The 25,218-nt window shown below is 43.7% G+C and overlaps 1 protein-coding gene across 6 annotated transcripts in view; it reads right to left on the bottom strand.

Annotated features, from left to right (window-relative positions):
* Nucleotides 1-7,129: 7,129 nt before the first annotated feature.
* The window catches only part of LOC120024697 (transient receptor potential cation channel subfamily M member 7-like), an 81,804-nt gene continuing 63,715 nt past the window's right edge, over nt 7,130-25,218 (bottom strand). For 3 of the 6 annotated variants that reach the window (XM_038968946.1, XM_038968948.1, XM_038968949.1), the window contains 15 exons: nt 24,351-24,460; nt 23,870-23,966; nt 23,655-23,734; nt 21,910-21,947; nt 20,922-20,953; nt 20,737-20,784; nt 20,111-20,155; nt 19,898-19,963; nt 16,456-16,604; nt 16,144-16,278; nt 13,883-13,965; nt 13,550-13,755; nt 8,815-8,866; nt 8,546-8,652; nt 7,130-8,307 (listed from right to left, as the gene is read on the bottom strand). In XM_038968946.1, the coding sequence (XP_038824874.1) occupies nt 8,204-8,307; nt 8,546-8,652; nt 8,815-8,866; nt 13,550-13,755; nt 13,883-13,965; nt 16,144-16,278; nt 16,456-16,604; nt 19,898-19,963; nt 20,111-20,155; nt 20,737-20,784; nt 20,922-20,953; nt 21,910-21,947; nt 23,655-23,734; nt 23,870-23,966; nt 24,351-24,460 (1,352 nt within the window). In that variant the 3' untranslated portion in view covers nt 7,130-8,203. Of the gene's footprint in view, nt 8,308-8,545; nt 8,653-8,814; nt 8,867-13,549; nt 13,756-13,882; nt 13,966-16,143; nt 16,279-16,455; nt 16,605-19,897; nt 19,964-20,110; nt 20,156-20,736; nt 20,785-20,921; nt 20,954-21,909; nt 21,948-23,654; nt 23,735-23,869; nt 23,967-24,350; nt 24,477-25,218 lie in introns of those variants that run through there. The other 3 variants (XM_038968947.1, XR_005472929.1, XR_005472930.1) reach the window with 3 other exon arrangements.

Here is a 25,218-nt window from a genome sequence, read left to right as displayed (position 1 = left end):
GACTGGACAGGGGGCAGTGAATGATGTTAGCGCTAGACTGGGCAGTGAATGATGTTCGCGCTAGACTGGACAGGGGGCAGTGAATGATGTTCGCGCTAGACTGGACAGGGGGCAATGAATGATGTTAGCGCTAGACTGGACAGGGGGCAGTGAATGATGTTCGCTCTAGACTGGGCAGTGAATGATGTTCGCGCTAGACTGGACAGGGGGCAGTGAATGATGTTGGCGCTAGACTGGACAGGGGGCAGTGAAGGATGTTAGCGCTAGACTGGACAGGGGGCAATGAAGGATGTTAGCGCTAGACTGGACAGGGGGCAATGCATGATGTTAGCGCTAGACTGGACAGGGGACAATGAAGGATGTTCTCTATAGACTGGACAGGGGGCAGTGAATGATGTTTGCGCTAGACTGGACAGGGGGCAGTGAATGATGTTAGCGCTAGACTGGGCAGTGAATGATGTTCGCGCTAGGCTGGACAGGGGGCAGTGAATGATGTTCGCGCTAGACTGGACAGGGGGCAGTGAATGATGTTCGCTCTAGACTGGACAGGGGGCAGTGAATGATGTTCGCGCTAGACTGGACAGGGGGCAGTGAATGATGTTCGCTCTAGACTGGACTGTGGACGGGGAGTAGTGAATGTCACTAGACTGTGGACGGGGAGTAGTGAATGTCACTAGACTGTGGACGGGGAGTAGTGAATGTCACTAGACTGTGGACGGGGAGTAGTGAATGTCACTAGACTGTGGACGGGGAGTAGTGAATGTCACTAGACTGTGGACGGGGAGTAGTGAATGTCACTAGACTGTGGACGGGGAGTAGTGAATGTCACTAGACTGTGGACGGGGAGTAGTGAATGTCACTAGACTGTGGACGGGGAGTAGTGAATGTCACTAGACTGTGGACGGGGAGTAGTGAATGTCACTAGACTGTGGACGGGGAGTAGTGAATGTCACTAGACTGTGGACGGGGAGTAGTGAATGTCACTAGACTGTGGACGGGGAGTAGTGAATGTCACTAGACTGTGGACGGGGAGTAGTGAATGTCACTAGACTGTGGACGGGGAGTAGTGAATGTCACTAGACTGTGGACGGGGAGTAGTGAATGTCACTAGACTGTGGACGGGGAGTAGTGAATGTCACTAGACTGTGGACGGGGAGTAGTGAATGTCACTAGACTGTGGACGGGGAGTAGTGAATGTCACTAGACTGTGGACGGGGAGTAGTGAATGTCACTAGACTGTGGACGGGGAGTAGTGAATGTCACTAGACTGTGGACGGGGAGTAGTGAATGTCACTAGACTGTGGACGGGGAGTAGTGAATGTCACTAGACTGTGGACGGGGAGTAGTGAATGTCACTAGACTGTGGACGGGGAGTAGTGAATGTCACTAGACTGTGGACGGGGAGTAGTGAATGTCACTAGACTGTGGACGGGGAGTAGTGAATGTCACTAGACTGTGGACGGGGAGTAGTGAATGTCACTAGACTGTGGACGGGGAGTAGTGAATGTCACTAGACTGTGGACGGGGAGTAGTGAATGTCACTAGACTGTGGACGGGGAGTAGTGAATGTCACTAGACTGTGGACGGGGAGTAGTGAATGTCACTAGACTGTGGACGGGGAGTAGTGAATGTCACTAGACTGTGGACGGGGAGTAGTGAATGTCACTAGACTGTGGACGGGGAGTAGTGAATGTCACTAGACTGTGGACGGGGAGTAGTGAATGTCACTAGACTGTGGACGGGGAGTAGTGAATGTCACTAGACTGTGGACGGGGAGTAGTGAATGTCACTAGACTGTGGACGGGGAGTAGTGAATGTCACTAGACTGTGGACGGGGAGTAGTGAATGTCACTAGACTGTGGACGGGGAGTAGTGAATGTCACTAGACTGTGGACGGGGAGTAGTGAATGTCACTAGACTGTGGACGGGGAGTAGTGAATGTCACTAGACTGTGGACGGGGAGTAGTGAATGATGTTTACTTCATTCTGGGTTTCTTGTGCTGTGAGTTTGACATCTGCTCTTACAGCAGCTGTGTTACATGTGGCAAATGGGTGTGTATGGGTATTTGTAATGTTGTTTTTGGTTTTAAATATACTTAACTACCCTCTCCATTTCTATTGTCCAGTGTAAAGTTATAACAAGCAGTGTGTGTAACGGTGTGTTTGTGTTGTGGTCAGCAGTAGTAGATGAGGGTACGAGTCTATCAGGACCTAGCATCTGCCATCAAGCGGAACATTCCTGATGTGACGGGAACCACGGGGCGGCGCTGTAAGTTACACACACAGCTTGTATTACCCTGTCAGATAGTGACGTCACAGCTGTGCTTTACTCCGTGCAGACTAGAGTTAGTTAAATAAAACAAGGCACGTCAGTTAAGAACCAATTCTTATTGAGTGACGGCCTACCCCGGCCAAACCTGGACGATGCTGGACCAATTGTGCGCCGCCCTATGGGACTCCCAATCACGGCCGGTTGTGATACAACCTGGAATCTAACCAGGGTCTGTAGTGACGCCTCTAGGACTGAGATGCAGTGCCTTAGACCGCTGCGCCACCCGGGAGCCCCTAGAGTAATTTCAACGGTCTGTGATTTAAGGAAAATACTCTCATCCTGTCTGGTTTATACTGTTATGTTGTTATTCCTGTTTTTCTTTCAGGATACAGACAGGGATATTATATTAGACTAGCATTTAGATTTATATTCTAGAAGTTATATTCTACTCAATATAGATCTCTGCAGTTGTACATGTGTTTTTAAGTGATCAAATAAATGAAATCAATCAGTTGGTATAGAGTGTGTGTTGGGAAGGTTATAGGGGAGCAGGGCACACACACACACACACACTGCACTTTACCAGGTAACATCCACACACTCCAGCAGCATCACGGACAGGTAAAATCTCATACCGCCTGAGATCAGAGCACCAATCTACCGCAGGCTTCCTGTCCAGATCCTCATCTACCAATCTTTCACTCCTTTATCTCTCTATCCCACCAGGTTCTGAATTATCAGAGAAGGAAATATCTGCTCTATACACAAATCAACATCCTACTGCTATTACACAGTGACACACTGGTAGTGCAAGCAGTGGTGTAAAGTACTTAAGTAGTAGTTTAAATTCTTTTTACTTAAATTGTTTATTTGGGGTATCTGTACTTCACTTTACTATTTCTATTTTTGACTACTTTTACTTCACTACATTCCTAAAGAAAATAATTTACTTTTTACCCCAGACATTTTCCCTTACAAAAAGTACTAATTACAGTTTTAATGCTTAGCAGGACAGGAAACTGGTCACATTCACGTAAGAGAAAAAACATCCCTGTTCATCCCTACTTCATCTGATCTGGCGGACTCACTAAACACAAATGCTTCGTTTGTAAATTATGTCCGAGTGTTGAGTGTGCTGTTAGCTTAATATAAGGAATTTGAAATTATTGATACTTGAGTATATTTTAGCAATTCCATTTACTTTGATACTTAAAACATTGGTAAATGTTAGACTGATGTAAATAATGAGTTTCTCTAATTGGAAAATCATGTCAATGTTTTGCAAACTCTAAATCAATAACCTGAGGCAATATGAACTCTATTGGTTCCACACCAACACATTCAGACAGTTTGTACACTGTCTCACTGTTTTTCTTTGGTATAACAACAGATCTCCTAATAACATTTTAGAGTAGACATTAACAGATGTAGTAAAACAATAACTTACCAATATTCTATGTGGACTTCCACAGACATGATTCTTCTCTCTAGTGTGTGTGTGAAATGCGAAAGAGACGTGAGAGCAGGTGGGCACTGTTACAGATAAGCTGAGTGACTCCCCCTCTATCCACCTGTTACCTGAAAGGGTATGGTTAGATGGGGGCCAGAGAGATAGAGGGGTAGAAAGATTCTAGAATATTCCCCAATATGCTGGAGGATATTACAGTGCATTTGACAGAGGCTAATAGAGTGGATAGAATGAATAATAAACAGCTCTAAGTTCCATGGAATACAGTGGTGGTAAAATGTAGTAAAACTCCAAATGGCAGAGTGGTAATTCCCTCTCCCTCATCACAACTGGATTAAATTCCCCTCTTGGCTGAAGTGTGATCTCTATCACAAGTTTGATAATAAACTGTCATCTTTATACAGCCATATAAAAACTAAAGACTTTGTACCTCTACAATAAAATAACACACAGAGGAATAACATTTTTGGGGATAGAATCCAGTCTCGGCCTACACACAAAATCAAATCCTTTGACCGCTATAAAGGCCAAGGCAGTATATCTATTGCATCATCACACCCGGTAAGAAAGAAAGTGAAAAAGGCAAAGTGAAGATGGGAAAGATTGCCTGGCACAAGATCCAATAATAACACAACAACACCAGTAAATGTCCAACAGCACCCCCCCAACACACAAAGTCAATACTAATTGATTCATAGAATTTGTGATAATTTAAAAATACATGTACAGCCTATACAACTGCAGAGGTCTACATTGAGTACAATATAATTTCTAGAATGTAAAACTAAACGCTAGTCAGTCTATAATATCTTTGTCTGTATAACGAAAGAAAAACAGACAAGGAATAACATAAGACATGACAGTATAAAACAGAGACACAGGATGAGAGTATTTCCCTCAGATCACAGAGTTGAAATGACTGTAGACTTCATCATGTTGCACATCCTTAGTTTCATTGTGAACAATCATTAATAGAATCAGATCAGGACCCAGGATCTTAAAAAACACTCTCCTTCTCTCCCTCTCTTAATATCCACTCATCTATTGGAGAACACACTTATTATCCTTCTTCTTCACTCTCTCAACCTTTCCTCCGCGGCTCACCTCCTTCACCATCGCCACCATCTGGTCAGACAGTAGAGCACATGTTACAGAGAGCATGTAGGAGATAAATCAAATGAAGGTATATTTGTCATATTATATGCACAGGATACACGTGGAGTATACTATACAGTACAATGAAATGCTTAAAGAAATAGTATGACTTGGCTGGGATTGGATCCCATGCCTTATCCATGCTCCCTGATTTAACACTTCTGAACTACTGTTCAGGTTCAGATACTGTAGCTTTACCTCAGACAATACATGAAGATACATTGAGTATGGTGCCACCTATTGTTTAGAACAGGAATAACACCCACCTCCTTGGTGTCTGGGAATCCTCCTGCCTCCAGTTTAGAGTAGGCCAGTTTACCATTCACTGTTACCTCGAAACTGGCTGTAGGACAAACCATGAGCAGTTAGAACATAACTTAATAATCTACTGTGGTATTGATCAAATCTAATGGATGGACCATCAGTGTTGTCAGTTGAAGTCCGATGGGATCTGTAACGTCGTTCTGTGTGTAAAGCACAGCTGTGACGTCACTATGACAGGGTAATTACAAGCTGTGTGTGTAACTTACAGCGCCGCCCCGTGGTTCCCGTCACTGTCGCATCAGGAACGTTCCGCTTGATGGCAGATGCTAGGTCCTGATAGCGAGAGTCGTACCCTCATCCACTACTGCAGACCACAACACACACAACACACACCACACAAACAGTTTTTAACATACAATGTTTTGAAGTGACATATTCGACACTGACATCACATTGACGTCTCACATCAGCAGTTACTTACACACTCGGCATGTCACACAGCATGTCATATCTATAACTTTACACTGGACAATAGAAATGGAGAGGGTAGTTGAAATGTTGGTAAAAGTTAGACTGATGATGTAAATAATGAGTTTCTCTAATTGGAAAATCATGTCAATGTTTTGTTTTTGTGTGCAAACTCTCTTTAAATCAATAACCTGAGGCAATATGAACTCTATCGGTTCCACACCAACACATTCAGACAGTTTGTACACTGTCTCACTGTTGTTTTTCTTTGGTATAACAACAGATCTCCTAATAACATTTTAGAGTAGACATTAACAGATGTAGTAAAACAATAACTTACCAATATTCTATGTGGACTTCCACAGACATGATTCTTCTCTCTTGGTAGTTTCTCCTCTGGGACGTGTTTGTGTGTGAGAGCAATGGGAAAGAGACTTAAGTGCGAGCAGGTGAGCACTGTTACGAACAAGGTGAGTAAACTGCAGATTCACTGGCCTCCATATAACCACGCCCTTCCAGGTAACAAGTAGACTGGTTTATCAAGCCTAGACAGGAAGTGGTTTAAAAAAATCTTCTGCTATTCGACACAGACTTTCAATATACTGTACTCTGCTCTCTCTATTGGCCAAAGATCAAAAAGCATTTTGTCTATTTTCACAGAAATTTGCGAACTACAAATTCATAAGAAATAAAAACAACAAACATATGGAAGCCTACTATCACTAATAACTACTACCGCTAACTTATTACTACTACTAAGGCCTAGATTCAATCAGAGCATTAACCAGCGATAGCAGACACCTGCATAGTGGATGACTTGGTGGTGGAACTGTGTTGGAGCTGTCAAATCAGTGAGCAGCTGCTCTGGCATCTTCATGAAGCCACACCTGCCCCCATTCGCTTTAGAAGTTCAGAACGAGAAAGTGTAGGCTGTATCGAAATAACTACATTCAAATGTAAAAATCATTCAACAAAATAAGGGTTTTATCATCCTACTCGAGATGTAGATTACATCTCACATTCCAGTGTTGGAACTTAACTCCGTGCAGCCTAGGCAATGTCCAGTTCAGGTATAATGCCAGGAGCCACTGGTGGATTTGACAGCTCTGACGCAGCTCTACCAAACAGCAATGTGGATGTAAAATGGACATATTACTGTACATACTATTATTTTACACAATGTTGCTTTCCACTGGACTTTGTGACAACACCAAGAAGAGTTTCATCACTGTTGATCGATGTTCCTAAACTTCTAAAGATGTAGGTGGAGATGAGGTTTGTGAAAAGGATGAAAGAGTTCCCATCCAGACCTAACTGTAGGGTAAAGGTGTCGGGTTACAGACGAGTAACTGATGAATAGCTGTTGGCTACTGGGTTCTTTACCAGCTGGCGAGAGAGTGTTTCTCTCTGTGGGCGTCTGTCTGCCAGCAGCTGCAGTCTTTCTGAAGAATGTGGGGGCCTCATCCCCATCAGACAGTATCAGCATCATACTGTACAAGGAATGGAACATAACTGTCATTTTATTAGTTTAAAATGTTATACAGTAGAACATGTATAGAGTAATAGACCCTTACACTCCCCTGAAAAAAACAGCATCTGCTTCTGCTCAGTAGCAGATATAAGTATCTATAAGATACACTAGATTGGTATTTGCTCATTCAATACATGATGACAAAGAAATAACAGTAATAGTACCAGCATTGTAACATTTAAAAACTATCAGCAATATTCAGTGGACACATTTCAGAAGAGTTCAACACAATACAATTATTACATATATGTACTGTAAAAGTTGCATTGCAATCTGCCCATATTTTACAAGATTTTCAAATTCATGTGTCTTCTCATTAAATATGAACCACTAATGCCATAATAATACATGTATTTTACATTTATAAAAAAAAGTATCTGGTGACATTCTGTATAAAGTGTTGCAAATTGTATCTCAGCAGGTTGACCCTTACAGTCTTGCATTACAGACAGACAATGCACTTTAGTTTATACAAGGCAACTTTTCATAGTTCAGAATAAGTACTATACTGTCTCTTTATGCAATGATATTGTACCTGTTGATAGCCATTTATATATAGATATATACACACTCATAACATATAAACTTGTAGTAAAAAACATATTTAAAAAGTTTTGTTCCCCATTTACATTTTTTAAATTTTTTAAAATCATCTTGGTTGCTGATTGGCCTTGGTTGGGCAGATACAAAAGTAACAGTTCTGCATGCATGCGTCTCCATGGAAACACAGGTGTGGCTCTTCCAGTTGATTGGATGAGGTGTCATGGCTAGACCCACCTTATCCAGCTTTTGTCAAATGAATGAAAAAAGTATATATATATTTTTTGCTAACCCTAAATATTTTCCTAACATTAACATAATTCTCCTAACCTGCTGCGTTAAGTCCTTCCAATCTGCAACGAAAACTCAAATCTGATGCTAATTTGACAAAAGCTGGATCCCTTCTAGCCATGAGCTGTGCGCACTACTTCTTCCTCCCTCCTCTCTGGCTTTGGCCAATAGAATAACAGCACCGGCCTCTTCTCTCTGGTTGTGTCCTATAGGATCAGAGCATGAGCCTCATTGAGTGGCGGGTCCCGCTTCCGGGGTCGTGTGATTCGTCCTGAGGCAGCATCAGTTTGTCCGGTGTGTACTCGTTCCGCTTCAGATCTGAAGCGACACAGGAAGAGGAGAGAGATGAGGCAGACAGCCAGGCATCCATCTACTACATAAAGCTGAAATAACAAATGTCACTACTCCATTGTCCTAGAGCCTTATATTTGAATATGCATTGTCCCCTCTCGCCCAGTCCTCTGTCCTTATAGCAAAAGATAAGCTCACCTCGTCTCCATAGTAATGGACACACTCGGATGTAAATGGTAAACAAACAAGAGAGAGAATTCCCTACCAGGAAGTTTGAGTTTCCTACAGCAAGAGTTGCAGTGGTGTTTGGCCCGGAAATTTCTGATGGCGTCATCTCCCAGGTTGGCAGGACCAAATATCATGTCATATGACCTACAGATTAGTCAAGAGAACATTATTAATTATGTGAGCATTCTAAAGGTACAAATATTGTGTTGTATGATCTATGGATTAAAATAGAATGGGAGTGTTATAAAACATTTGGAACAAAGTGAAACATGAGTTTTGAATGTGAGAACAAACAGGTTTACACACCCCTTCTCTCCACTCTTTATGACAGACGGATCAGTCAGAATCTCCCCCACTCCTAAAAACACAAAGATAGCAGTTACTAATGGGAGGGACTTGTATTTACAGGATTTTGACCAGCCCAGCACAACTCTCCCCTGGTGTTCTCATATATTCAGTCACTGAAGGGTCAGGGGTTAAAAGTTAGGGGTTGGAGGTCAGTATTACCTTGTAGGTCCAGCACTAACAGCTCTGCCTGAGTATACTCATATGTCAAGTCACTGAAGCATAGGATTGCACATTTTGGGGAATATTCAGAGGTGGAAACTTTCCATGGGAATTAACGGGAATATATGGGAATTAACGGGAATATATGCAAATTAATATTAATACCATTTAAATGTAGATGTTTTTGCATTGGATACATTTACCATATCATATGGAGACAGAAACATTTTACATTATAAGTACAGTCGTGGCCAAAAGTTTTGAGAATGACACAAATATACATTTTCAAAGTTTGCTGCTTCAGTGTCTTTAGATATTTTTGTCAGATGTTACTATGGAATACTGAAGTATAATTACAAGCATTTCATAAGTGTCAAAGGCTTTTATTGACAATTACATGAAGTTGATGCAAAGAGTCAATATTTGCAGTGTTGACCCTTCTTTTTCAAGACCTCTGCAATCTGCCCTGGCATGCTGTCAATTAACTTCTGGGCCACATCCTGACTGATGGCAGCTCATTCTTGCATAATCAATGCTTGGAGTTTGTCAGAATTTGTGGGTTTTTGTTTGTCCACCCGCCTCTTGAGGATTGACCACAAGTTCTCAATGGGATTAAGGTCTGGGGAGTTTCCTGGCCATGGACCCAAAATATCGATGTTTTGTTCCCCGAGCCACTTAGTTATCACTTTTGCCTTATGGCTAGGTGCTCCATCATGCTGGAAAAGGCATTGTTCGTCACCAAACTTTTCCTGGATGGTTGGGAGAAGTTGCTCTCGGAGGATGTGTTGGCACCATTCTTTATTCATGGCTGTGTTCTTAGGCAAAACTGTGAGTGAGCCCACTCCCTTGGCTGAGAAGCAACCCCACACATGAATGGTCTCAGGATGCTTTACTGTTGGCATGACACAGGACTGATGGTAGCGCTCACCTTGTCTTCTCCGGACAAGCTTTTTTCCGGATGCCCCAAACAATCGGAAAGGGGATTCATCAGAGAAAATGACTTTACCCCAGTCCTCAGCAGTCCAATCCCTGTACCTTTTGCAGAATATCAGTCTGTCCCTGATGTTTTTCCTGGAGAGAAGTGGCTTCTTTGCTGCCATTCTTGACACCAGTCTTTGTCTCACTGTGTGTGCAGATGCACTCACACCTGCCTGCTGCCATTCCTGAGCAAGCTCTGTACTGGTGGTTCCCAGATCCCGCAGCTGAATCAGCTTTAGGAGACTGTCCTGGCACTTGCTGGAGTTTCTTGGGCGCCCTGAAGCCTTCTTCACAACAACTGAACAGCTCTCCTTGAAGTTCTTGATGATCTGGTAAATGGTTGATTTAGGTGCAATCTTACTGGCAGCAATATCCTTGCCTGTGAAGCCCTTTTTGTGTAAAGCAATGATGACGGCACCTGTTTCCTTGCAGGTAACCATGATTGACAGAGGAAGAACAATGATTCCAAGCACCACCCTCCTTTTGAAGCTTCCAGTCTGTTATTTGAACTCAATCGGCATGGCAGAGTGATCTCCAGCCATGTCCTCGTCAACACTCACACCTGTGTTAACGAGAGAATCACTGACATGATGTCAGCTGGTCCTTTTGTGGCAGGGCTGAAATGCAGTGGAAATGTTTTTGGGGGATTCAGTTAATTTGCATGGAAAAGAGGGACTTTGCAATTCATCTGATCACTCTTCATAACATTCTGGAGTATATGCAAATTGCCATCATACAAACTGAGGCAGCAGATTTTGTGAAAATTACAGTTGTGGCCAAAAGTTGAGAATGACACAAATATTAGACATAATTGCAAATGATTAAATTCTTCCAATAGAAATAAAAAAAACGATTTAGTTACGAATTTAACTTTAATTAAATGAGTTGACTTCAAATGGGATGATTTCACTGAACAAAAGAAATGGAATATTGAATGATCCCCAATGATCTATCGCATCTCCCAAAAATGTTTTCAACATACATCTGTCTGTATAATGATAGTCTAGAAACTAAGGCTTTGGTGGTCTTCCTCTCAGGTGCCATGTCTTCTCCCTGGACCTCCGCAATGTCCACCTCTTGAACATCAGACTGAGGCCTCATATTTACTGTCACTTTCCAACCTTGTTGAGGATGGCTCGTTGTCAGTCTCAAAAAGCCAAAAATCTGCCCGGACAGCCACAAATTGTTCAACCCTTGCAGTGGTCAGCCTGTTGCGTGCTTTGGTGTGTGTGTTCCCAAACAAGGACCAGTTGCACTCTGAGGCGGCTGATGTTGTTGGGATTTGGAGGATGATGGGGAAGAGGCTCAGATCTACAAAGTCCCTTCCACCAGGTGGTTGATGAGATATGTTGGCACGACTGCCATATTGCATCTCCATCCCAAAGCCCTTGCTTGGAAGTGTACTTCGCCGACTGCCAAGAACCTTGCCCTCATCCAGGCCAAGGTGGCGAGACACGGTAGTGATGACACCATAGGCCTTGTTGAACTCTGCACCAGACAGGATGCTCTTGCCAGCATACTTGGGGTCCAACATTGTACGCTGAGGCGTGTATGGGCTTCAGGCAGAAGTCTTCACGCTTTTTGATGTTTTTCAGAACTGCAGTTTCCTCTGATTGGAGCAACAGTGAAGTGGGCAGGGCAGTACGGATTTCTTCTCTTACATCTGCAAGCAGAGTCTGAACAGCAGACAGGATGGCATTGTCTCCCTCAATCCGTGCAATGGCTACTGCTATAGGTTTCAGGCCGCTTACTACTCTCTTCCAAAATACATCATCCAGGAGGATCCTCTTGATGGGGCTGTCCATATCGGCAGACTGTGATTATGGCCATTTCTTGGAGAGACTCCTTCCCCTCCAGGAAACTGTCAAACATGATGACAACACTACCCCAATGGGTGTTGCTGGGCAGCTTCAATGTGGTGCTCTTATTTTCTCACGTTGCTTGGTGAGGTAGATTGCTGCTATAACTTGATGACCCTTCACATACCTAACCAGTTCCTTGGCTTTCTTGTAGAGTGTATCCATTGTTTTCAGTGCCATGATGTCCTTGAGGAGCAGATTCAATGCATGAGGAGCACAGCCAATGGGTGTGATGTGAGGGTAGGACTTCATGTTTGCAGCATTGTCTGTCACCAGTGCAAATACCTTCTGTGGTCCAAGGTCATTGATGACTGCCTTCAACTCATCTGCAATGTAGAGACCGGTGTGTCTGTTGTCCCTTGTGTCTGTGCTCTTGTAGAATACTAGTAGAGGGGAGGAGATGATGTAGTTAATTATTCCTTGCCCACGAACATTCAACCACCCATCAGAGATGATTGCAATACAGTCTGCTTTCTCTATGATTTGCTTGACCTTCACTTGAACTCTGTTGAACTCTACATCCAGCAAATGAGTAGATAAAGCATGTCTGGTTGGAGGGGTGTATGCTGGGCGAAGAACATTCAGAAGTCTCTTCCAATACACATTGCCTGTGAGCATCAGAGGTGAACCAGTTGCATACACAGCTCGAGCATGACATTCATCAGCATTTCTCTGACTGCGTTCCTCAAAAAAAAAATCTGATTCCAGGAGGACCATGAGCTGTTGCTATCGATAAGGTGTCTGATTCATCGTTTTCAACTTGAATAGAAGTAGAGACTTTTGTCAGAGGTTGCTTGTTGTGAGCGCTGAGGGAACTTTGTGCACTTGGCCAGATGATTCTGCGTCTTTGTTGCATTCTTCACATACGATTTGGCACAGTATCTGCAAATGTACACAGCTTTTCCTTCTACATTAGCTGCAGTGTAATGTCTCCACACATCAGATACTGCCTGTGGCATTTTCCTGTAAAGATTAGAAAAAAATGAGTAAAAAAATTAATAAATACAATTACATGTACAGATAAATAGTTAAGCAGTAAGATTAAACAACTCCTTTGTAAGATAAATGTTTTAAAATGAAACATGTATGGAAACAGGTGAATTAACACTCCTCAGTCAGCAGGCACAAGCAAGCTAAAACCCACATGGAAGCAAAACTAACTAGCAGAAATTGTTAACAAGGTAGAAATTATTTAAACATTTTGCTGTAGGCTACTATTTACTAGTTAACAAAAAAATCAAGTATGTCATAAAATATATTCACCCCACCCAGTATTGTAATCAAAACGTACCAGAAAGCATGTAGTCCTTGGCTCAGACAGTGTAGTAGTGTGGGCTCAACAGCATCTCATTAGTGTGCAAGATCTTGAGAATCAGCTGTACATGTGATGGAAGAGTGCACTGCACATGTGAGGGAAGAATGCACTGTGCATGCAGAGGGTTGCAATTCCATTGAATTGGGGATAGTTTAAACAAAATTTGCCACAACACCTAGAATTACCTTATGTGTATCGCACAAAAAAAAGGTTAATTATTATAAGCTAACTTTTTTTAATGAATTTAAGAAAAATTCCCAGGCTTAACTTCACATGGAAAATTTCCCAACAAATTCTGGAAATTTACCGTATATTTCCAGACCATTTGCAACCCTACTGAAGGGTCTGGGGTTAAAGGTTAGGGCTTGAAGGTCAGTATTACCTTGTAGGTCCAGCACTAACAGCTCTCCCCGGGTGTACTCGTATGTCCAGTGGCTGAAGGCCAGCATGGTCTCCTCCAGAAGGTTGGTTGGGACAATCTCGTCCCCGTTGTTATTGTTAAACTTCCTGAACTCTCCAGTAATACACTCCTCTATAGCAAACCACTGGCCTGCTGAGTGACAGTACAACAGAAACACCTCCAGAAACCTACAGAGAGAGAGGTAGGCACTGTGTCTTCTGAAATTCATGTTTAAAATGTCAAAAGACATACATTTGTTATGTTTAGCAGCTGAAAACAAGCAGCGTGCCATATAGCTCTGGTGTGTTAGTTTACCTGGGAGAGTAAGGGATTGTCTTGGGCCTCATTTGGTTGAATGCAAATGTTAGTTTCTGAGCAGCTCTCTGCTGTTGAATTTCCTGTCAAGAGAGAACAAATGAGAGAGAAATGATACCAGTGAGGTATTTCAATATTTCCACATTGAATAGCCTTGAATAGACCAGAGGAAGGAAGGATAGACAAGGAAGGAAAGAAGGATGAATAGAATGGACGAAGAGAGGGTGGTGGAAATGATCATACATTAAAAAGGAAAACTAACCATAGAGTTGTCCTGCTATGGTGTGTCATTATGAAGAGTGTGTGTGTGTACACAGAGGTGGAGTCAATGACGTACAGTTTATACGGTGCATTCAGAAATTATTCAGACCCCTTAAATTTTTCCACTTTGTTACATTACAGCCTTATTCTAAAATGGATTCAATTGTTTTTTCCCCCTCATCAAATCTACACACAATGTCCCATTATGACAAAGCGAAAAAAGGGTTTTAGAAGCGTTTGCAAATGTATTTCTAAACTGAAATATAACATTTACATAAGTATTCAGACACTTTACTCAGTACTTTGTTGAAGCACCTTTGGCAGCGATTACAGCCTCGAGTCTTCTTGGGTATGACGCTACAAGCTTGGCACACCTGTATTTGGGGAGTTTCTCCCATTCTTCTCTGCAGATCCTCTCAAGCTCTGTCAGATTGGATGGGGAGCGTCGCTGCACAGTTTTTTTTCAGGTCTCTCCAGAGATGTTTGATCGGGTTCAAGTCCGGGCTCTGGGATATGCTCAAGGACATTCAGAGACTTGTCCCGAAGCCACTCCTACGTTGTCTTGGCTGTGTGCTTAGGATCGTTGTCCTGTGGGAAGGTGAACCTTCGCCACAGACTTTGTTCCTGAGCGCTCTGGAGCAGGTTTTCATCAAGGATCACTTTGCTCCGTTCATCTTTCCCTCAATCCTGACTAGTCTCCCAGTCCCTGCTGCTGACAAAACATCCCTACAGCATGATGCTGCTACCACCATGCTTCACCGTAGGGATGGTGCCAGGATTCCGCCAGACGTGACGCTTGGAATTTAGGCCAGAGAGTTCAATCTTGGTTTCATCAGACCAGAACATTTTGTTTCTCATGGTCTGAGATTCTCATGGTCTGAGAGTCCTTTAGGTGCCTTTTGGCAAACTCCAAGCAGGCTGTCATGTGCCTCTTACTGAGGAGTGACTTCCGTCTGGCCACTCTACCATAAAGACCTGATTGGTGGAGCGCTGCAGAGATGGGAGAACCTTCCAGAAGGACAAACATCTCCACAGAGGAACTCTAGAGCTCTGTCAGAGTGACCATCAGGTTCTTGGTCACCTCCCTGACCAAGGCCCTTCTCCCCTGAGTGCTCAGTTTGGCCACTGTGTTCTTGGGGACATTCAATGCTGCAGAAATGTTTTGGTACCCTTCCCCAGATCTGTGCCTCGACACAATCCTGTCTCGGAGCTCTACTGACAATTCCTTCGACCTCATGACTTGGTTTTAGCTCTGACATTCACTGTCAACTGTGGGACCTTACATAGACAGGTGTGTGCCTTTCCAAATCATGTCCAATCAATTGAAATTACCACAGGTGGACTCCAATAAAGTTGTAGAAACATCTCAAGGATGATCAATGGAAACAAAATGTACCTGAGCTCAATTTCGAGCCTCATAGCAAAGGACCTGAATACTTATGTAAATAAGGTGTCTGTTTTACATTTTTAATACATTCGCAAAATTTTTAAGGGGTCTCAATACTTTCCGAATGCACTGTAAACCCTGGATAGCTGACACTATGTCTTGGCCAATAAGAGCCTTTGAAGCCACCATGTCGCCATATTCATACTCCTCCTTTCAGGGCTTTAAGTACTGGGAATGAATCAGGGAACAAAGACACTGAGTGTACAACACATGGCTATTTCCATGACATAGACTGACCAGGTGAATCCAGGTGAAAGCTATGATCCCTTATTGATGTCACTTGTTAAATCCACTTCAATCAGTGTAGATGAAGGGGAGGAGTCAGGTTAAAGAAGGATTTTTAAGCCTTGAGACATGGATTATGTATGTGTGCCATTCAGAGGGTGAATGGGCGAGACAAAAGATTTAAGTGGGGGGGAGACTCAATATTAGGAAGGTGTTCTTAAAGTTTTGTACCCTCAGTGTGTATATATATATATATATATATATATATATATATATCTATATCTCATTGGTTAAAGCGCAGTGTGTGTGAGAGTGTGTTCTCCTCTACCCTGAGACAGAGCAGCAGTACAGTGTCCTCCTTGTAGATGCTCTGCCAGGTCTGGACCACCTCTGGTAGGAAGGACTTAACGATATACAGGTGACCTGGCTTCAGAATGTCATACTCCGACCACGTACACAGCACCTAGAGTACAATAAAATAGTTATAGTTTATTGTCCTCCAGAGAAATACATTATTGTATAACAATGCAACAACAAAAGCAACAAACCAATAGCAATACTTTTTAATGTTCAGTTCCATCTCTGTTACATGTAGTGAAGACACTAGACAGTAGTGACCACACACACACACCAACTGTACCTTGAGTGCCCGTCGCAGCCCCCCTCCCATCTCCTCCTTGCTGAGGAACTCTATCTTGGCACAGAGACCTTTGTGAGCCCAGGAGGACATGCTGTTGTTGATGGTGTTGGGAGAACTCTCCTCCAGACGATACACTGTTACTGGCTCACCTACAGGGAGCAGCACACACAGACAGACAGAGAGAGAGTGTGGGTGTGTATTAAATACAGAATTGCAGCCACACAGGATAGATGGTTTATAGGTTCAACTGGTTTGGGTGTGTCAGGGGGAGTTGGGATATGCAAAAACACATTTCCAATTCACACCTGTATAATAAAATAGGACAAATAAGCACCCACCAAATTATTAATATTATTTATAGGTTAAAATGGCTTCCTTATCTCCCTTAACTGGCCATGATATGTCCCACTTTATGTCCTCATTCTAACAGACTGGGTGGTGTCACCTCGTCTGTCACATGTCCAGTTCTCCAGGGTTGGGGTGAGACAGTTCTCTCTCATTGTTTATACATTTCTGTTTACTTCCTGAATTGAAACGGATGTGACCCCAACACCGCAGTCCTTTAAACTAGATAGACTACAGCTGAGTCAGACAGTAGGACACAGTCCGTGAAAGAAATTGAAACCCGACTCCGTGTGGTGCCTGATGAAATGGACCCAGGCAGCACTGGGGTGAAGGGGATGTGTAATACTGTATCTTACCTCAAGGGGGCACAGGGGTGAAGGGGACGTGTAACATTGTATCTTACCTCTAGGGCAGGGGTCGGGAACCTATGGCTCCAGAGCCAGGTGTGGCTCTTTTGATGATTGCATCTGGCTCGCAGATAAAACAAAATATTCTCACTTTATTTTTTTATTTAAAAATTTTTTTTTAGCCCCTTTTCTCCCCAATTTTCGTGGTATCCAATCGCTAGTAATTACTATCTTGTCTCATCGCTACAACTCCTTGTTTTAATCCATCCATCGATTTTTCACTGCTCATGTCCTGTTCAGGGCTGCAGGAGCAATTGTCCATTATTTTAATTAAATGATACTGGCCTACGTTGGCCGTTGCTAGGTAAAACAGGTAAACGCCTCCTTTTGAAACAGTCTGCTCGGTCATTAGCTCAAAGCTAACCCTTCGACGAAGAAGATGGCGAAAAGAAAAAAAGATGACGAGTATCGTACATTTCAGGACGAATGGACCGAAGAATTCGCCTTTGTGGAGAGAGCAGGTTCTGCGGTGTGTCTAATTTGCAATGACAAAATTACATCGATGAAACGGTCGAATGTAAAGCGGCACTTCGACACGCGCCATGCTACCTTTGCATCAAAATACCCTGCGGGAGACAGCAGAAAGAAAGCGTGCCAAGAGCTACTGAGCAGGGTGCAAGCTAGCCAGCAGCAACTCCGCGTATGGACCCGGCAAGGTGACTATAATTCCGCTAGCTTTGCTGGATCTTTAGCAATAGTGAGGAACGGAAAACCATTCACAGATGGCGAGTATGCTAAAACGTTCATGCTGGATGTAGCCAATGAACTTTTTGATGATCTTCCGAACAAAGACAAGATAATTAAACGGATACAAGACATGCCTCTGTCGGCAAGAACTGTTCATGATCGTACCATCGTGATGGCAAACAAAGTGGAGGAAACGCAAGTGAAGGACATAAATGCAGCGCCGTTCTTTTCCCTGGCTTTGGATGAGTCTTTTCCCTGGCTTTGGATGAGTCAACAGACGTGAGCCATTTGTCGCAGTTCAGCGTGATTGCAAGATATGCTGTTGGTGACACACTGCGCGAAGAAAGTCTTGCAGTTCTGCCATTAAAAGGGTCCACAAGAGGTGAGGATTTATTTAAGTCTTTCATGGAGTTTGCTCAAGAAAAAAATCTACCTATGGATAAACTTCTCTCAGTGTGTACTGATGGTGCTCCGTGTATGGTGGGGAATAAAAAAGAATTTGTGGCGCTTCTCCGTGAACATGAAAATAGACCCATCCTAAGTTTCCATTGCATTCTACACCAGGAGGCACTTTGTGCTCAGATGTGTGACAGGCAGTTTGGGGAAGTGATGTCGCTGGTCATTCGTGTGATCAACTTTATTGTTGCTCGAGCCTTAAATGATCACCAGTTTAAAACACTGCTGGTTGAAGTTGGAAATAACTATCCTGGTCTGCTTTTGCACAGCAATGTGCGTTGGTTGTCAAGAGGGAAGGTGCTTAGCCGTTTTGCGGCTTGCCTGAAAGAAATCCGGACTTTCCTTGAAATGAAAGGCATCGAGCATCCTGAGCTAGCCGAAACTGAGTGGCTCCTCAAGTTTTACTATCTCGTAGATATGACTGAACATCTGAACCAGCTCAACGTGAAAATGCAAGGCATTGGAAATACAGTGTTATCCCTTCAACAAGCTGTGTTTGCTTTTGAAAACAAGCTAGAACTTTTCATCATGGATCTTGAAACAGGTCGTTTACTACATTTTGAAAAACTGAGCCAATTTAAAGATGCATGCACAGCAAGTGAGCCTATTCAAAACTTTGAATCTCCACCAGCTAGCTCGCTGCACATCCAGTCTCCTACAGTCCTTCAAAGCACGCTTTGGAGAATTTCGTGAGCACACTCGTCTTTTTAAGTTCATCACCCTTCCAAACGAGTGTTCACTGAACACAGCCGACCTGAGTTACATTCCTGGTGTCTCCGTCAGAGATTTTGAAGCAGAAGTGGCTGACCTGAAGGCCTCAGACATGTGGGTGAATAAGTTCAAGTCACTGAATGAAGATTTGGAAAGAATCACACGACAGAAAGCGGAGTTGGCGAGCAAGCACATGTGGACAGAAATGAAAAAACTTCAACCCGAAGACCAGCTGATTCTCAAAACTTGGAACGCGCTTCCTGTCACATACCACACACTGCAGCGTGTGAGTATTGCTGTATTGACCATGTTTGGATCTACGTATGCATGTGAGCAGTCATTCTCACATCTTAAAAACATCAAGTCCAACCTACGATCACGTTTAACGGATGAAAGCCTCAACGCTTGCATGAAGCTTAACCTCACCAAGTACCAACCAGACACCAAGGCATCAGCAAATCCATGCAGCACCAGAAGTCGCATTAATGGTGAGTATTATAACAACATTATTTAAGAATAAATTCAGAGGCTTATTATACTGACATTTAGTTGAATTCACTTTTAAAATATATTATATGGCTCTCACTGAAATAAATTTCCAAATTTTTTGCTTTCATGGCTCTCTTAGTCAAAAAGGTTCCCGACCCCTGCTCTAGGGGGTACTGGGGTGAAGGGGATGTGTAATACTGTATCTTACCTCTAGGGGGTACTGGGGTGAAGGGGACGTGTAATACTATCTTACCTCTAGGGGGTACTGGGGTGAAAGGGACGTGTAATACTGTATCTTACCTCTAGGGGGTACTGGGGTGAAAGGGACATGTAATACTGTATCTTACCTCTAGGGGGCACTGGGGTGAAGGGGATGCTCTGAGACAGCCTCATCAGGTTGTTACGCTCCACAGCTACAGGGAGGGAAACATACACACAGAGTCAAATACACACAACATTGGCAGGAGGCTACAGTAGTCAAATGACATCCTACTCCATGTAGTGGGGAATAGGGTGTGACTTGAGACTGACTACAGTATGCTTTAAGGTCCAAACCTCACCTGAGTATTGGTAGCTTTCCATTGGCTTGAAAGGGGAACCAATTGCTAAAAAAAATAAAAATGACAAATAAAAATGTTAGTCAGTTATTCAAATCCAATCCGATCAAATCTAAAGTTTAATTGTGATATGCATGGTTACAGGAAGTGTACACAACAACAAAATGCTTACTTGCAAGCTCTCCTCTCATGACTATTGCTAATAAAAGTACAAGTAAAAAATAAGAAAGAAATAAGCATGTAGGGAAGAGAATAAGAATGAAAAAGTAGAGGTGAAGAGGTGAATTCATTTTAGTGGTACAGGGCTAGATCACATCAATGAGTTAGACGTAGTTAAAGGGATAGTTCACATCACAATGAGTTAGACGTAGTTAAAGGGATAGTTCACATCACAATGAGTTAGACGTAGTTAAAGGGATAGATCACATCACAATGAGTTAGACGTAGTTAAAGGGATAGATCACATCACAATGAGTTAGATGTAGTTAAAGGGATAGTTCACATCACAATGAGTTAGATGTAGTTAAAGGGATAGTTCACATCACAATGAGTTAGATGTAGTTAAAGGGATGGTTCACATCTCAAGGAGTTAGAAGTAGTTATTAAAGGGAAAGTTCACAGCCACTCACAATCCTTCCTGCTCCCCAGGTGGGCGTGTCTGTAGAGACATGATGCAGCTGAGAGGAAGGAGAGAAAATATAATTTGCCAAAGAAGTGAATAGAGAGGTGAACAGCCTGTTCATCTCAGATAAAGAAATCAGGAACTATCAAGTTACAGTAATAGTACAGACAGCAAGTTCCAATGGACACATACCATTTATACCTGAGTCCTCCCCTGGTGCCCTGCTGAGAGAGAGAACACACAACGGACATTAACCTCCACCTCATAGAGATCATTACATTTGTTGTCGTCTCTACCTTCTTGCCCTTTGTGCTGTTGTCTGTGCCCAATAATTGTTTGTACCATGTTTTGTGCTGCTACCATGTTGTGTTGCTACCATGTTGTTGTAGTAATGTTGTGTTGCTACCATGCAGTGTTTCCATGTGTTGCTGTCATGCTATGTTTTTGTCTTAGTTCTCTCTTTATGTAGTGTTGTGGTGTCTCTCGACGTGATATGTGTTTTTTAAAATCCCAGCCCCCGTCCCCGCAGGAGGTCTTTTGCCCTAGTGGTAGGCCGTCATTGTAAATAAGAATTTGTTCTTAACTGACTTGCCAAGTTAAATAAAGGTTAAATAAATAAAAAACTTGGAAATAACCCATTTTGCATGTACATTGTCATTGAGGATTTCCATCATTTGAAAGTAGTGGGACTTCCAGGTCATCAGGAGGGATCAGCCAATGAATTATACTTGTGAGCAAACATTCCGTAACTGCAGGTGGCAGTAGATCACCAACCTTGGCTTTATACCTGTTCAAACAACACACTCCAAGTAGCAGTATGCACCATTTCAGTTTGTTTACCAACACATAGAAGTAGTAGAAGAAAAAGTACTACTTCAAAATGGAGATCACCTATTAATTAACACATACTAACACTACGGGCAACCATCCACTCCCCCTAATAGCTGTGTTGGGAATGTGATTGGAACATTGTTTCCGGTCACCATGGTAACGGTAAGCCAGGCTTGGCCCAGGGTTACGAGCCAAACTGTGGGAACACTGAACTGATCAACAACCAAGAGATCTACTAGACCCACGGCTGTAAGTGAATTCATCTACTCTACTCTTCCAGGGCTGTAAGTGTAAGTTGACCCCAGCTGAAAAACCAGGATGATGGTAGGAATGCATGCCAGGTACTTACAGACTGCTGGCCTGAGCTGTCTTGACCTGAGCCCTCTCCTGAGGAGAGGAAAACATGCCAGTTAGTCAGTCATACAGCCAGTCGGTCGTACAGTCAGCCAGTCGGTCGTACAGTCAGCCAGCCAGTCGGTCGTACAGTCAGCCAGCCAGTCGGTCGTACAGTCAGCCAGCCAGTCGGTCGTACAGTCAGCCAGCCAGGCGGTCGTACAGCCAGCCAGCCAGTCGGTCGTACAGCCAGCCAGTCATACAGACAGTCAGTCAGGCATACAGTCAGTCAGTCAGTCAGTCGTAGTCACTCAGTCGTAGTCAGTCAGTCGCAGTCAGTCAGTCGTGGTACAGTCAGTCAGTCGTGGTACAGTCAGTCAGTCGTGGTACAGTCAGTCAGTCGTGGTACAGTCAGTCAGTCGTGGTACAGTCAGTCAGTCGTGGTACAGTCAGTCAGTCGTAGTCAGTCAGTCGTAGTCAGTCGTAGTCAGTCAGTCACTCGTGGTACAGTCAGTCACTCGTAGTCAGCCACGCATAGTCAGTCACTCGTAGTCAGTCACTCGTAGTCAGTCACCCGTAGTCAGTCACCCGTAGTCACTCAGTCAGTCGTCAGTCAGTCAGTCGTAGTCAGTCAGTCGTAGTCAGTCAGTCAGTCAGTCGTAGTCAGTCAGTCAGTTGTAGTCGGTGGTACAGTCAGTCAGTCAGTGGTACAGTCAGTCAGTCAGTGGTACAGTCAGTCAGTCAGTGGTACAGTCAGTCAGTGGTACAGTCAGTCAGTGGTACAGTCAGTCAGTGGTACAGTCAGTCAGTCAGTGGTACAGTCAGTCAGTCAGTGGTACAGTCAGTCAGTCAGTGGTACAGTCAGTCAGTCAGTGGTACAGTCAGTCAGTCAGTGGTACAGTCAGTCAGTCAGTGGTACAGTCAGTCAGTGGTACAGTCAGTCAGTCAGTGGTACAGTCAGTCAGTCAGTGGTACAGTCAGTCAGTGGTACAGTCAGTCAGTCAGTCAGTCAGTCAGTCAGTCAGTGGTACAGTCAGTCAGTCAGTGGTACAGTCAGTCAGTCAGTTAGTGGTACAGTCAGTCAGTCAGTTAGTGGTACAGTCAGTCAGTCAGTGGTACAGTCAGTCAGTGGTAGTCAGTCACTTGTAGTGAATCACTTGTCAGTCAGTGGTACAGTCAGTCAGTCAGTCAGTGGTAGTCAGTCACTTGTAGTGAATCACTTGTCAGTCAGTGGTACAGTCAGTCAGTCAGTGGTACAGTCAGTCAGTCAGTGGTACAGTCAGTCAGTCAGTGGTACAGTCAGTCAGTCAGTGGTACAGTCAGTCAGTCAGTCAGTGGTACAGTCAGTCAGTGGTACAGTCAGTCAGTGGTACAGTCAGTCAGTGGTACAGTCAGTCAGTCAGTGGTACAGTCAGTCAGTCAGTGGTACAGTCAGTGGTACAGTCAGTCAGTCAGTTAGTGGTACAGTCAGTCAGTCAGTGGTACAGTCAGTCAGTGGTAGTCAGTCACTTGTAGTGAATCACTTGTCAGTCAGTGGTACAGTCAGTCAGTCAGTCAGTCAGTCAGTTGTAGTCAGTCACTTGTAGTGAATCACTTGTCAGTCAGTGGTACAGTCAGTCAGTCAGTGGTACAGTCAGTCAGTCAGTGGTACAGTCAGTCACTTGTAGTGAATCACTTGTCAGTCAGTGGTACAGTCAGTCAGTAGTGATTTCAGAACCTGAAGGGGTGTGAGACATCATACAGTTATGGGACAGTTCTCACCAGTAGTAGTGCAGCTCTGGGGTCTTCGTGGATGAGGATGTCTTCCGCTGACACGCCGCTCCTCTCTCTCTTACTCAGAGCTGCAGACACACAACAACCAAAGACCCTTTCAGTTAGCACACATAGTATACATGTCGTGACCTCTGGCAGGTCTTCTCAGGGTTCTGCAGTGTATTCATGTATCTAGAAGCACAGGTCTATCTTCCTGGACTTACAGGAGTCTGGATGGAGGAAGGAGGGACTCCGGTCAAACTCAGTGAAGCCAGCATACGAGTTGACCATCCTCATATTACCTTGGCCTTCAGGATGACCCTGTAGACAGAGAGAAAGACACACTGGCATCAGTATCTAGGAGCAACTTCCTTCTACTGGGCTCAGCTGATGAGATCAGTTTTCCTGTTTTTCACATAGTGAGGCTAAGGTTAGGATTTGTGAGGACAATGTGTTGGACAGGAAGCCATTAAGGAATTCTGGTTTGTTCTGTGGAAGTGTCTCTGTGATGTTTCATGTAAATAAACTGCTCCGCCCTGGGAGCAATATCCAACTAGAACTAACAGGTTCTGTTTTTTAAATGGTCATAACATTGACTGACATTCTACCAACCAACAACCACTTCCCAACCGGGAACTAAGAGCAAGTAAATAACTGCCTCAATACCTAGGAGGAACACACACATAATCCCACATACTCTCTCACCTGTTCCCTGTGCTGCGTGGCTGGGCTGAGCTGTCTGGAGGAGGCGGCTGTGGAGGAGATGTCTCTGGGGAAGGAGCGCTGCAGGTCCAGGTGCAGGTTGTCTTTATGACCTGGAGGACCGGAACACTGTTAGACAGATACAGAGACAGCATCACACCAAGGGTGGCCAACACTTGTCCTGGAAGGCTGCAGAGCTGCAGGCTTTTTTGTTGGGGTTCATTTCAATTCCAATTTGATAACTTCCTGAATTCAAATGGAATTGACCCAAACCCTGACCCAGGTCAGGGGTTGGCCAAACCTGGTTCTGTGCCTTAGAGAGAACATCTTAGACCTCTGGGACAGTCACTGAAAGACAGACGGTGCCTCAACCTTTCCATGTGACAAACCCTTCAACCAATACAGACAATTTCAGGAAAGGTTCCAAATCTCAACCAATCAATCAATCCATGGTGATACAGTCACAACTCTGTCACCTTCAACCAGAGGCCAACACCCCAACAATGACATTAGACAAGACAAAAGGTTGACATAATAATTGACAGGTAGAGAAAGAGAGACAAATCTGAAATTGAGACAACAGCGACGAGTGAATTACAAATCTGATCCTAGCACCCTACAGCCCAGGCACCTCTTCCTAGGCTATGTTCCAAATCACACCCTGCTCCCTATGTAGTGCACTACTGCGTTCATAACCAAGTAGAAAGGTGGTAATTACCAGTTGGAGGCGTTCACATATTAATAAATGTATTTTTATGAATAATTCATAATTGTTATATTTGTTACATTTTAATAGTTGACATGAGAGGTCAGCATGTGAGAGAAGTCAGAGCTCAGGGATGATAGACAAGGTTCCCATTAGTAATTATGA

This window comes from Salvelinus namaycush, chromosome 30 (assembly GCF_016432855.1).
Source record: "Salvelinus namaycush isolate Seneca chromosome 30, SaNama_1.0, whole genome shotgun sequence".
In the NCBI taxonomy this organism is placed as follows: Eukaryota; Metazoa; Chordata; class Actinopteri; order Salmoniformes; family Salmonidae; genus Salvelinus; species Salvelinus namaycush.
This window is presented reverse-complemented; position numbering and strand designations above follow the sequence as displayed.